Source organism: Bubalus kerabau, chromosome 18 (assembly GCF_029407905.1).
Source record: "Bubalus kerabau isolate K-KA32 ecotype Philippines breed swamp buffalo chromosome 18, PCC_UOA_SB_1v2, whole genome shotgun sequence".
NCBI lineage: Eukaryota > Metazoa > Chordata > Mammalia > Artiodactyla > Bovidae > Bubalus > Bubalus kerabau.
This window is the reverse complement of record NC_073641.1, coordinates 32,994,602-33,008,151: the sequence shown is the minus strand read 5'-3', so window position 1 is coordinate 33,008,151 and position 13,550 is coordinate 32,994,602. Positions and strand designations below refer to the sequence as shown.

Sequence of the window (13,550 nt, the reverse complement as noted above, 5' to 3'; positions counted from 1 at the left end):
GAAGTTCCCCTGGAGAAGGAATAGGCTACCCACTCCAGTATTCTTAGGCTTCCCTGGTGGCTCAGATGGTAAAGAATCCACCTGCAATGCAGGAGACCCGAGTTGGGAAGATTCCCTGGAGGAGGGCACAGCTACCCACTCCAGTATTCTTACCTGGAGAATCTCCATGGACAGAGGATCCTGGCGAGCTGCAGTCCATGGGGTCACAAAGAGTTGGACATGACTAAGTACAAGCCTCACCAATCAGGTTTTGGGAGAGGAACAGACTGGGGTGCAACAGGAAGCACTTGTTGATGCTCAGAAGGATTGTGAGATTAGGAGAAATTTTTGGTGTCCAAAATTTGCCATGAGGATCTCAAAAGAGCACAAATTCATTACAGTTAGTGGCATAGGACGGAGAAGGCAATGGCACCCCACTCCAGTACTCTTGCCTGGAAAATCCCATGGATGGAGGAGCCTGGAAGGCTGCAGTCCCTGGGGTCGCTGAGGGTCCGACATGACTGAGCAACTTCACTTTCATTTTTCACTTTCATGCATTGGAGAAGGAAATGGCAACCCACTCCAGTGTTCTTGCCTGGAGAATCCCAGGAACGGGGGAGCCTTGTGGGCTGCCGTCTATGGGGTCGCACAGAGTTGGACACGACTGAAGTGACTTAGCAGTGGCATAGGATGTAGGTAGAGCAGTGTCTTGCAGTTGTTCTGGGAATCCTAAGTTTTACCAAAGCTGCTGTTCTCTCTTCCTAGTGGTTTTGACACCGCCCCCCGCCTCCCCCACCAAACACCCGCCATTAAATAAAGAGCTGTCTCAGCTGCCATAACTGCCTTGACTGTGTCCACTGCGGGCCAACCATCCTTAGCATTTATTTGTGAAATCCTTTTGAATCAATTTTGTACTAAATTGGTGGTTTGAACATCAGCTCAGATGAATGAAACCGTCTCTTCCTGATCCACAGAAAAGAGGCCTGAAACTTCTCCTAACTAGGGAGTTTGTTCTCTTGTGGCTTAGCTGGTAAACAATCCACCTGCAATGCAGGAGACCTGGGTTTGATCCCTGGGTTGGGAAGATCCTCTGGAGAAGGGAAAGGCTACCCACTCCAGTATTCTGGCCTAGAGAATTCCATGGACAGTCCATGAAGTCACAAAGCGTCAGATACTACTGAGCGACTTTCACATCCTAAGTTTTTGACAGAAAGTATTTTTTTAAAAATTTAATTCCAGTTCTTTCTTTTGCATTTGAAGACCACTTTCTTTCTTTCTGTTAAATGAAAATGGGGAATATTTGGTCAACTTCTGTTTTATTTGGTCTGTTTGAAAATCAGTTTTGCTTTTCTTTCTAGCCAGTTGATCTTTTTCACTTAGTGTGGGTTATTTTCTAAGTTGTTAGGTATTTTATGTTTCTCTTGAACCTTATCCAAGTGCCCTGTGATCCTTTTAAGCTGCAACTCCCTAACTAAATCTAGTTATTTAGTTATATTATGGAATCTAGTCAGTGGTGGAAGATAGAGTACCTTTTACTGATACTTGAAAACAATCCTGCATTAATTTTGAATGTTGACTTGAAATCACCACAGTTGAAATACAAATTGGCATTGCCTTTGAATAAAAGTCAGCTGATTAACAATATAATTTGATATATCAGCTGTATTACTAAGGAACTCTATGAAGTGAAATGACCTTTCCAAACTAAAATTTTTGAGTTTAGGATGTGTTCTTTTGGAAATTATTTTGTTCTATCATTATTCAAAAATAATGACGTTAGGGTCCCCAAATTTAATTACAGAATATCTGCCTTGGTGGGCACATTCTTTGTGCTTTTAGTTCTTCCACATGCTGTTTGGGCTTCCCTGGTAGCTCAGCTGGTAAAGGATCCGCCTGCAATGCAGGAGACCCCTGTTTGACTCCTGGGTCAGGAAGATCCCCTAGGGAAGGGATAGGCTACCCATTCCAGTATTCTTGGGCTTCCCTGGTGGCTCTTGGTAAAGAATCCATCTGCTATGCAGGAGACCTGGGTTTGATCCCTGGGTTGGGAAGATTTCCTGGAGATGGAAATGGCTACCCACTCCAGTATTCCAGCCTGGAGAATTCCATGGATTATATATAGTCCGTGGGGTCATAAAGAGTCGGACACGACTGAGCGACTTTCACTTTTATATGATATTTAGAAGAACATCAAGTTGCAATATTCTGTCAGTATCTGTGCATATCAAACTGCATTAAAATCATAATAAGCTATAATTTCAATTTAAGTTCTTCTTGGCTGAGATTTGGTTTTATAATCTTGGTAATATATATATTTTTTAGCTATTATAAGGAACTGTTAGCTGGGGAGAAAGAGAAATATGGACTGTGCACACTTAACCACATGCCCATTCAGCAGAGTATCCAGGTGTTCTGTGTCTAAGAACTAGTTATTACTGATCAATTTCAATGAAGTAGCTCTCAGAGAACATGCTGAAAGTCTTTATTGATTTTTTTTTCTGTTGAGCTCTCTTTAAGACCTAGCAAAATCCTGTTTCTCATTCAAGCTTTACTCCTTAGATTGAGTGTGTGCTGATGATTTTTTATCTGAACCAGTCTTGATGCAAAATGGTGGTTTTATAACTCACTATATTTATCAGTTGGTATTCTACCATTATCAGTTCAGTTCAGTCGCTCAGTCATCTCCAACTCTTTGCGTCTCCATGAATCACAGCACACCAGGCCTCCCTGTCCATCACCAACTCCCGGAGTTCACTCAAACTCATGTCCATCGAGTCAGTGATGCCATCAAGCCATCTCATCCTCTGTCGTCCCCTTCTCCTTCTGCCCCCAATCCCTCCCAGCATCAGGGTCTTTTCCAATGAGTCAGCTCTTCGCAGGAGGTGGCCAAAGTATTGGCGTTTCAGCTTCAACATCAGTCCTTCTAATGAACACCCAGGACTGATCTCCTTTAGGATGGACTGGTTGGATCTCCTTGCAGTCCAAGGGACTTGCAAGAGTCTTCTCTACCACTACAGTTCAAAAGCATCAATTCTTCGGTGCTCAGCTTTCTTCACAGTCCAACTCTCATATCCATACATGACCACTGGAAAAACCATAGCCTGGACTAGACGGACCTTTGTTGGCAAAGTAATGTCTCTGCTTTTGAATATGCTATCTAGGTTGGTCATAACTTTCCTTCCAAGGAGTAAGTGTCTTTTAATTTCATGGCTGCAGTCACCATCTGCAGTGATTTTGGAGCCCCCAAAAATAAAGTCTGCCACTGTTTCCACTGTTTCCCCATCTATTTGCCATGAAGTAATGGGACCAGATGCCATGATCTTAGTTTTCTGAATGTTGAGCTTTAAGCCATTATAGGGGAGAGTATTCCCTCCTTCCGTTTCTTTCTTTCATTATTGACCTAATCTGTTATCAGTCTTTTTTAAAAAATAAGTTTCTAATAGCTTTATTTTATGATTTTTTTAGCCATGCCGAGAGGCATGTAGGATCTTGGTTCCCAACCAGCGATTGACCCCGTGCCCTCTGCAGTGGAAGTGCAGAGTCTTGACCACTGGACCACCAGGGAGATCCCTGTTATCAGTCTTGACTCCTGAATTGCTTTTTCCCCCAGAGGGTTATAGTCCATTACTAACCTTATTTATTTTGATGTTCAAATTACTTCTTCTTTTTATGCACCTTAATGTCATGCATGACACATCCGTGTCCCTCTCGTATGTGTGTTTATTTTGCTTTGTGTTCTGCCTTCTTTCTCAGTTTCTGTGAGGATTAAACAAATTGAATCTTTCCTCTTTTATGAAATTTAAATTCTTTATTCCATATAAGTGAGCTTTACCTTTTCTGAGTCTGTTATTATCTTTTTTTCTTTCTGCTTCTGTTATTACTTGTGAACCTAAGGGATTATGCATCCCTTCCCATCATTGAAGAAAGGTTTAGAAGTCCTGAATTGAAGACTGTGATGCTTGTTTACAAAATCAGTCACCTCTGAAACTTCATTCATATGTCTTTGCTTTTCCTACATTCATGTAATCAGAAGGCTTAGGAGTATATTTTGGTTATTTCAATATACTACATTTTCTCCCATTTTTTATATTAATGCTTAGAATATTATTGTTAGAGTAAAGTGACATTTATCTTCAGATTTGAGGGTTTGTAATATAACTCCCATTTAATGAACATATACTATGGTGCCTGGAGAAATTCTTTTCAAATGTCTTGTCCTACTGCCGTTGTGAAAACATTAAAATTTTAGAGTAGACGTCTCAATCCCAGAGTCTGTGTGATATTTTGGAAGTGCCGAATATAATTTGTATTACTACATGAAAAATGTGAACATGAACTGTCAGTATTTTGCCTCATTTCTTTTGTTTTCGGGGTGATTAAAAACTCTCATTTGAAACAGACAGTGATACTAGGATAGCAGTGTCTAGCCAAAAAAAAAAAAAAAAAGAAGAAGAACAGTCTTAACAATCTTGTTTTTAAGAGAACATTTAAAAATTTTACTCAAGTATTAAACATTTACATTTCCAAAAATGATAGAATTTGTGGTTAAAGAATTTAAGCTTTATGAGATGGTGAGGTTGGGTGACCACAGTCTGGAGTAGACTGACTGCCTTCATTTTATTCTCACTAAAATAAAAGTAAACAACTCACTGAGGAAAGAGATGATAAATGCCTTTTAACAGAGTCTTCAATATGTACACTACTGTATAGAAAATATTATCATATAAAACAGATAACTAATAAGGGCTTACTTTATATTATAGGGAATTCTACTGAATACTCTGTGATGGTCAATATGGGAAAAGAATCTGAAAAAGATGAATATATGTATAACTGATTCACTTTGCTAACACAGATTGTAAATCAACTATACTCCAGTAAACATTAAAAAAAACACAAGTCTTGGATTATTTTTTCTATATATTTAGATTTAATTTATAAGCACTTATCTTTAAGTCAATTTAATATAGTTCAGCCAGTCAAAGTAAGTACCATCACACATACATACAAATAATAAAACATTGTCCCACAAACAGAAGGTCAAAGTATAGCTCGAAGATTGCACTTGTACTCCCAGAGAGAGGCTTCCATGTAGATTGAGAGCAGATGCAGAGCTGGCACTCAGGGAACCCAGAGTGGCTCATTTCCCCCAAGGGAGTAAGCCCGGAGTGGAGTGGAGAGAATTTCCAATCTGTTCATTCCTGTGACAGAAACAATTACAGCTGAAGAGTTGTGCATGCCACCATACAAAGTTCCAAAGTCCCAAAGCGGCTTCAACACAGTTTGGTTGTTCCCAAAGTTACCGGCTGCTGACCTTTTTTCTCGAGTCTTAGACTATTAATAGTCCATTCTACACAGTTCATTCTACCTCCCACCCCTAGTAGGTTTTCAGGACCTACTTCCCAGCATGTGGAGGTGCTGGTAAATGTTTTGCACTATTGTAGGTACTTTCTGTACGGAAACATTTTTTTTGCCTCCTATGTCCATGCAAACATTTAAAAAATTAAAAAAATATTATTATTTGAAACTTCCTGTGTTCTCAGTTTTTCTCAGAGAATACTGTAATTTGGATTCTTAGAATTCCTTATTTCACCCATTTAAGCAGAGATAAATAGGTATTTCTCAAACCTTTTCTGCAGGGTTTTATATAACCCTTGGCATGAGGTGGGCTTATAATAACAGCTGGTTAGTGCTCTATGGGAACATTGAGAGAGCTGATTAGTAACTTACCAAACATCATATAGCTGGTTATCTTGAGCTGATAACAAAAATACCTCTTAAATTGCCTGACCATACTGACTGTTGTATAGTAGTGAAAAGTACAGACTTTTGAAGGAGACCTGAATTTGAATCTCCAGTTACCCGTTTACTAAAAAAGTTGTCAGGTTGCATGGCACATCTTGAAGAGTCGGCATTAGCCATTATGCCAAAATATATGCAAGCAACCCTTGTTATTTGCATTCTTGCTCTTTCGCTCTTTTTTTAGATATAGGAATGTAGCTCTATAGCTCAGTTTATTTAAGTTCTAAATTTGAATCAGGTGCTCTGAATTCTAATTTTTGATGGAGATTATTAAAGATGATTTAGGGATAGAATGAAATAATGTATAAGAAATTTATAAATTGTATCACAATATAAAAACATGAATGTTAATTTCTCTTAAATGAAGTTAATTTTTTTCCACTGTAAAGCTGTTCATTCTCATAGAAAATTTGGATAACATAGTTGGATAACTTTCTCTGTGAAAGTAGGCCTTTAACTTATGTGCATGACAGTGTTTTTCATGGCAAATGTTTAATTCCAGGCTGACTTCAGAAAGATTAAAAAAATATCAGAAAGTATCATGAGAGAACATAATACTTATTAAATGTAAGGTGGTATTATTTATTAATGTTGTTGGGAGTTCATTGGACTTAAAACATATATGGAAGAGTCAGGTTCTAAAGCCACACTTGTTTTCTTGAGAGCAGTTATAGTTTGTATATACTGAGATCTTGAATCTCCAACCTTACTATTTGTAGATTAATGGTATATCTGGACTGATTCTATTCCTTCTTGCAGAGATCAGATAGTACCAGGAGAAGCAGAGGTGCCAAGAACAGAGTGTGCAGGTCTGGAGGTGATCCTGGGGTCCCGGTACATTTTGGCCCATTAAGTAAGGCCAGCTGTTCATTTGTTTCCTGTCTAGGTTTGGAATTCACCCAGTTGCAGGCCGGATGCCTGGTCAGCTTAATGTGCTGCTGGCTGAGGCTGGGGTGCCATATGATATTGTGTTGGAAATGGATGAGATCAATCATGATTTCCCAGGTAAGTGATGGGGTACTGGTGAAATTCAAGTGTTCTTAATATGAATAGAGCAATGCCAGTCTGAGGACATAAATTGTGGGATTACTGCAGACCTGCTCCCAGAGGAAGAGTAACCTGCTCCTATTAAGTAAGCAGTTGAAATTAAGTCAACGAAAGATGATACTGAAAAATAGTGAAACAGGATCTGGGAGCACCATGAGTAGTCATCTCATTGCAAGGAGATCTGAAGGAGGGTGGAAGTCTTGGGGGACAGTGCGGTGGAGTGGAGTGCCTTGCAGAGGCTTTAGGAACAGAGCTGGTTTTGGAATCCAGGTCATGACTCTGGTTTGCTCGTGCCCTTGAAGTTGGTGCTCAACTTCAGGCTTCTCATTTATAAAATCATTTCCATCGATGACTTAGTATCTGATTCTTGCCAGTGTCTTGAGATTTTAGTGGTTTCAGGTGCACCAATTCATGGTCAGTCAGTACTTTCCTGTTTTCTTTGAAGTACTGGGACTTCACAAATAAGGGGCTGGACTTGGTGGCTTTCACTGGCTAGATGTTGAATGCTAATGACATTTGACCCAAAATCATGTTTGTTAAAATTAAACCAGTTCCCTCTGGCAAGTATCCACTGTAAACCTAAAAAAATACTGTTTATTAGAGAAAAATAATGAAATTGTGTGTATGTCTAGATTCACATGGCATTTTTGGCAAAGTTCTAAGGTAATTTAAATTGCGGTCCTTAAAGAGGGAATTTAGGCCATTTTAATTTTATGTCCCCGTTTTAGATTTCACTGTTGCTAAATTATGTGTGAAACTTGGCAGTTCCAGGAGTTATGGACACAGCTTTAATATAGTACAGACTCTCAGACCATGTTCTTTTAGATGTCAGATTGCATATTAAGTGGTCATTTTGAAAGTTGAAAATGGAATGCATATCTTTAATGTTACTGGCAAGATCATTTTGAGATAATAGCTGTAAAGTCAGATTGGGCTTTCCTGGTGGCTCAGTGGTAAAGAGTCCAACTGCAATGCAGGAGATGCAGGTTCGATTCCCGTGTTAGGAAGATGCCCTGGAGAAGGACGTGGCATCTGGCTCCAGTATTCTTGCCTGGAAAACCCATGGACAGAGGAGCCTGGCTGGCTACAGTCTGTGAGGTCGCAGAGTCAGGCACAACTTAGCAACTGAACAAAAGCAACAGCAAAAGTCAGATTGGGTAGATGCATGGAGGGGAGGGAAAGCATAATAATACAAGCTGCAGTCAGGGTGCTCAGGTTCAGATTCAGGACCTATTGCTTTTAAGCTGTGTGATGCTGGCTAAGTTACTGAACCTCTCTGATAAAGCTCTTTGTACAGTGCCTGGCACAAGTGTTCGTCCTATAACTATTAGCTTATTATAACAACTATTATATTGTTTTTAAAAAGTAAGATCACCATCATTTGCCTCAAGTGACCAATGTGATATTTTTATTTTCTTTTGTAGACACTGATTTGGTTCTTGTAATTGGAGCTAATGACACTGTTAATTCAGCGGCTCAAGAAGACCCCAACTCCATCATTGCAGGCATGCCAGTCCTTGAAGTCTGGAAATCAAAGCAGGTAAAGTTTCAGACTTGCATTTCATTCTAAGAATTAAAGGTCTCTTAAGATATGTACACAGAACTTTTCGTTGGTTATTTGATGAGAAATGATGATGCCTTTTAGGAGGCTCAGGAGTTAAGAGGAGATTTAGGGTCCAACTCTCTAGATACAGCTTCTGTCTGTTCTGTGGTCACCAGAGAAACTGAGTGAATGCCCTGAAGGCATCCTCAATTAGAACTGCTGCTGCTGCTGCTGCTGCTAAGTCACTTCAGTCATATCCGACTCTGTGCGACCCCAACCCACTGAAGTGGGTTGCCATTTCCTTCTCCAATGCATGAAAGCAAAAAGTAAAAGTGAAGTCGCTCAGTTGTGTCCGACTCTGTGCGACCCCATAGATGGCAGCCCACCAGGCTCCTCCATCCATGGGATTTTCCAGGCAAGAGTACTGGAGTGGGGTACCATTGCCTTCTCCGCAATTAGAACTAGAGGAGATTATCTGGGTGGATTAATGCAATCTGTAACCACAACTGAAAAAGGACCTGTGAGCTTTGGGGATGAGGCTGGCTGAATTCCAGGCCGAGTCCAGTGAAGCAGATGGCTTCCCTCTGGGACAGTGAGTTAATATCATCACCTTCACATATGAAGATGAGCACATTTTTTCATTTAATTTTTTTGAAAGTGTTGGGCTTCCCTTGTCAGTTAGCTGGTAAAGAATCTGCCTGTAATGTGAGAGACCTGGGTTTGATCCCTGGGTTGGGAATATCCCCAGGAGAAGGGAAAGGCTACCCACTCCAGAATTCTGGCCTGGAGAATTCCATGGGCTGTATAGTCCATGGGGTTACAAAGAGTCGGACACGACTGAGTGACTTTCACTTCACTTGTACATTATGGAGTGTCCAGAAGAAAGGTGATTTAGAAATCCAGACAGTACAATGGCATACGGAAGCAAGCCCTGCTCATAGCACATTACTTCTGAAAAGGCTAACTGCTAGATTGTAGGGAAATCTAGCCCTTATGATTTTGCTCTGTCCCAACTGTGGGCAACTCTTTTCACCACTCTCAACTCATATCTGGATTTTAAGAATCATTATAACATATATATTTCCCTTTAATTTGTCTCTCTTTATTGTAAAAATGTGGAATTTTAAACATAGTGTCTGTGGTGGGTGAGTACATGGGACATGCACTTGTTCATATGTATTTAAACAATTACTGCATCAATCATCAGTATTTGAGAGTTTGCACAGTACCTTACTGTATTAATGGTATAGGGGACATGAATACATTTGCTCTGCTTCCATTTTTGAATAGACTCTGTGTCCTAGAAGAACGTAGAAAGGCTTTTTGAAGAATTAACTTGATATTCAACAGGATAGCAACATCTACAATCTGTGTAATTGTAAATGTCTAGAACACATCAGTGTTAGAGAAAGACTTACCTCTTCATTTTTCTTTGTGGAAGCATTCTATTAGTCATTAGCTCTGTTCTGGGGCACACTGGATTACTCTTTGGGCTCTTGTCTTACATCTTTCTTGTCCAGTATTCTTTATTTTAAATCAATGGGCTAAGAATCATACCATTTTCCCACTCAACTACTTTTATCTTAGGATTGGTAGTAGAAATTTATGCACTAAATTTGTTGTCTTTAGCCCATTCAGAGAAAGATGGTTATTATTATTATTATTATTTTTCTTGGAAAATGTTATACATTGTCTTTATAGACAAAAACACTGGGGGGAAAAATCACTTATCACTCAAGAGATACACTGTTTTTAACAGGACCTTTTCTCTAGTGGAAGTAAGAGTATGGGCATATTTGAAGAATTCAAGTTAATACAAAGTAAAAATGCATTTAAAAATACTCCTTGTGTATTTTAAAAGTCTTTGTAGTAAAGAATCAGTAGTGGTACATGCTTTGTTCAAAGTTAGGGCAGGACAAAGTTTGTGTCTGACATGTCCTGGCCAGGTCTGTTAAATGTACTCTCTCACCTAATCTTTGGTTCTTAGGTCATTGTTATGAAGAGGTCCCTAGGTGTTGGCTATGCTGCAGTGGACAATCCAATCTTCTACAAACCTAACACAGCCATGCTTCTAGGCGATGCCAAGAAGACGTGTGATGCTCTGCAGGCGAAAGTTAGAGAATCCTACCAGAAGTAAAATATAAAGATCAAACCACCTCTTCACTTGCGGGAACAGGCAAATAAATTATTAACGTATACAGCTGATATACATCTGTAGCAAAACTCTTGGAAGAAAAGGAAGACTCTGAAGAAACAAAGCCAATAAAGGGAAAATTTTCAAGAGCTGCGATCCATCGATTTTAAAAAAGGATTGATAATTCTAAATGTCTTTCTGTGCATATTTTTTTGTTATGAATTCTAAAAGTATTTTACAAAAGGAGAAAAAACAGTCTCATTTTAGGTATAATCCATTTGGATTTTCCTCAATAGTCAGCAATGTTTTAAGAAATTAAGTCTATGATTTTTGGGACTTACATTATACATGGATTTGAAAAAATCTGACACAGTGTAAACATTACAGCCACCTGAATTTATGTTTTTTTCACCAAATGTGACTAATTTGAAACTTTTATCAACTCTTGAGCTGTCGTCTTAACCATTTAACCATAATCTGAATTAAGCGTATCAAATTGGTTTCAGTTTTTCAAACTGTACTTTAAAGTCTGTATTTCAAGGGTATATTTTCTCACTTCTATTTTAATACATTAAAGGACTAGATAATCTTTCAGAGATGCTGGAAGCAAATCATTTGCTTTGTATGTTTCATTAGAACACCAATGAAACATGTAACTTGAAATCAGTATTAGCTGTATTTTTTAAACCCCATTTCCAATTGGAGATCTCTTTTAATTTCAGTTTATATGTGTAGTACTGTATTAAGTGCACTTGAATGAAATTCTACTATTTGCCTAATAAAATGAGTTCATCATGTTTGCATAGTAATGTAGCAGTTGTCTCTGGTGACAAAAGGCTAAAATCAAATCTGCCTGTTGTTAACAGCTGAGGAAGGAATTGCTATCATGAAATAGATGAGATTAAATTGTCTTACCTGTTTGGAAGAATGACTTTTTTCCTAAATCATTGTGTATTTTAAGGTGTTATGTAAATGATAACGTTTGAGAGAAATGGTGGCATTTTTCTACCTACCTCTTTGTTTAAGCAGCAGAACAGATTCTGCCTTTTTAGCACCAGTAAAGATTGTCCTTTTGCAGTAAAAGTGTAATTTTCTTTGTGTCTTTGCTAGTGTGCCAAAAGTTCTCTATAGGTTGAGTGTGTGGTGAATATTCGGAATGCCTATTTCTCTATATAGTTAATTTGGCATTGAGTTTCTTTCTTTTCACTTGTTTTTGGCTGTGCTGGGTCTTCGTTGCTGCATGGTCTCTCCTCTCGTTGTGGAGAGTGGTGGCTGCTGTCTAGTCGCCGTTTGCGGCCTTCCCACTGTGGTGGCTTCTCTTGCTGCGTTGACCATGGGCTCTAGGACACCCAGGTTTCAGCAGGCTTCTATGTCGTATGGGCTCGGTAGTTGCGGCTCCTGGGCTCTAGAGCACAGGCTCAACAGTTGTACCACACGGGCTTCGTTACTCCACAGCATGTGGGATCTTCCCGAACCAGGGGTCAAACCCGTGTCTTCTGCATTTTTACCACTGAGCCACTAGGGAAGTCCCAGCATTGTTTCTTGAGACAGTTATTAACATGTAAACACTATCTGTAAATCATAAAAAGAAATAACTGGTGTGAAATTTTTTACTATAATGCTCATGTTTATTGAATTTATAACTCAGTATTGGTTTGATCATCAGTTTCTATTTTGCTGTGCCTGAGATTAAGATCTGCATGTGTGTGCATGTGTTTAAATCAGGAAAGACTTCTTTTTAATTTTTAAGTGGTAAATGCAATTTGTTAATGGATCTCAGATCATTTGTAACTTCATGAGTGATTTATACAAAGAAAGTTCTATTTGAAGAAAGTAAACAGTATTTTGATTCATTCCCTTTCCTTTTCTCAAAGTAGTTGTAGGTATATCTGTGTTTTTTTGAGGGGGGGAGATAATTCCTTCATTCTATTTAAACTAAAATAATTATACTTGGATTTATTATTTCCATCATTTATAGCAAATATTTTTCTATATTTTTAAGATTTAGGATGATCTCATTTCTTTGATACTTACTAATCATTCAGTTGTGTTAATTGAAAATTCATATTCTGGTTGATTTTATTTTACTTTATTGTTTAAGGGATTTTTGAATATATATATATATATATATGTATAATTCCTTAAAGTCATACTCTAAAAGATTATTGATCTTGGATCATTATTACAGTGAGGTCTAAGATCAACAAAATAATTTTCATTCCTCTTATTTTACTATTCCTCCCTTTCTGATAAGTCATACAACTGGTAAATAGGACTTATTTTTTTCTGTATTGATCTATTGTTCAGTATGTCTTTTTGATATTCAACTAGAAATAATTTTTAAAAATCCATTATATCCTACAATCTGTTACCAAAAAAAAAAGAAGCAGTGAAGTGGCAATATTGACTTGTGTTTTTAGTCTTATTAACCATCCTTTAATTTTCTTACATTTGTCTCAATTTGGGAGTTTGTGTTTAAGTTACTAATCTAGCTAAAACATATTATATAAGTAAATGTATACATTTTTATATATTCTATCTGTATATCTATTTTTCTAACTTTGAACAGTTTTCTAGTACATAAATCTTTTTATGATTTTATATACTCTTCTTTCTATGGTTGGAATAGAGAGATTAAGAGAGGGGACTGATCTCTTCGGTAGACTTTCAGTTTTTCTGAGCCAGTGGATATCAGTTAAGTATTTGGTAATGGATCTGGAAGGTGGGCCTTGGTCTTTCTGAGTCCATTTAAGTCATGACCCTGATTTTTAGATTTTACTCTTTTCTTATCCAACACAAATATGGGATATATTATGTTATTATGTATCAGTCAGCTTTAGGGTTTAGTTCAATTTATCTGGTCCCAAAGCCTTACTTTGTATAATAACTTATAACCCATATGTTTATATGACTTAGAGGCAAATTTTCTAGTCCCCAAAGGTATAAGTCTTGTGAATTAAAGCATTTTAGCACTGGAAAGTTGGACAGCTCTTTTGTGTAGATAGGGGAGAATAGTTCAGATAGCTAATTTATAGCTCTTGCCAG

At 38.1% G+C, this 13,550-nt stretch overlaps 1 protein-coding gene across 5 annotated transcripts in view; it reads left to right on the top strand.

Annotated features, from left to right (window-relative positions):
- The window catches only part of NNT (nicotinamide nucleotide transhydrogenase), a 93,406-nt gene extending 81,818 nt beyond the window's left edge, over positions 1–11,588 (top strand). For 4 of the 5 annotated variants that reach the window (XM_055554974.1, XM_055554975.1, XM_055554973.1 and 1 more), the window contains exons 20-22: positions 6,668–6,786; positions 8,253–8,368; positions 10,359–11,588. In XM_055554974.1, the coding sequence (XP_055410949.1) occupies positions 6,668–6,786; positions 8,253–8,368; positions 10,359–10,508 (385 nt within the window). In that variant the 3' untranslated portion in view covers positions 10,509–11,588. Of the gene's footprint in view, positions 1–3,444; positions 4,324–6,667; positions 6,787–8,252; positions 8,369–10,358 lie in introns of those variants that run through there. The other variant, XM_055554978.1, reaches the window with a different exon arrangement.
- The last annotated feature ends 1,962 nt before the right edge of the window (positions 11,589–13,550 follow it).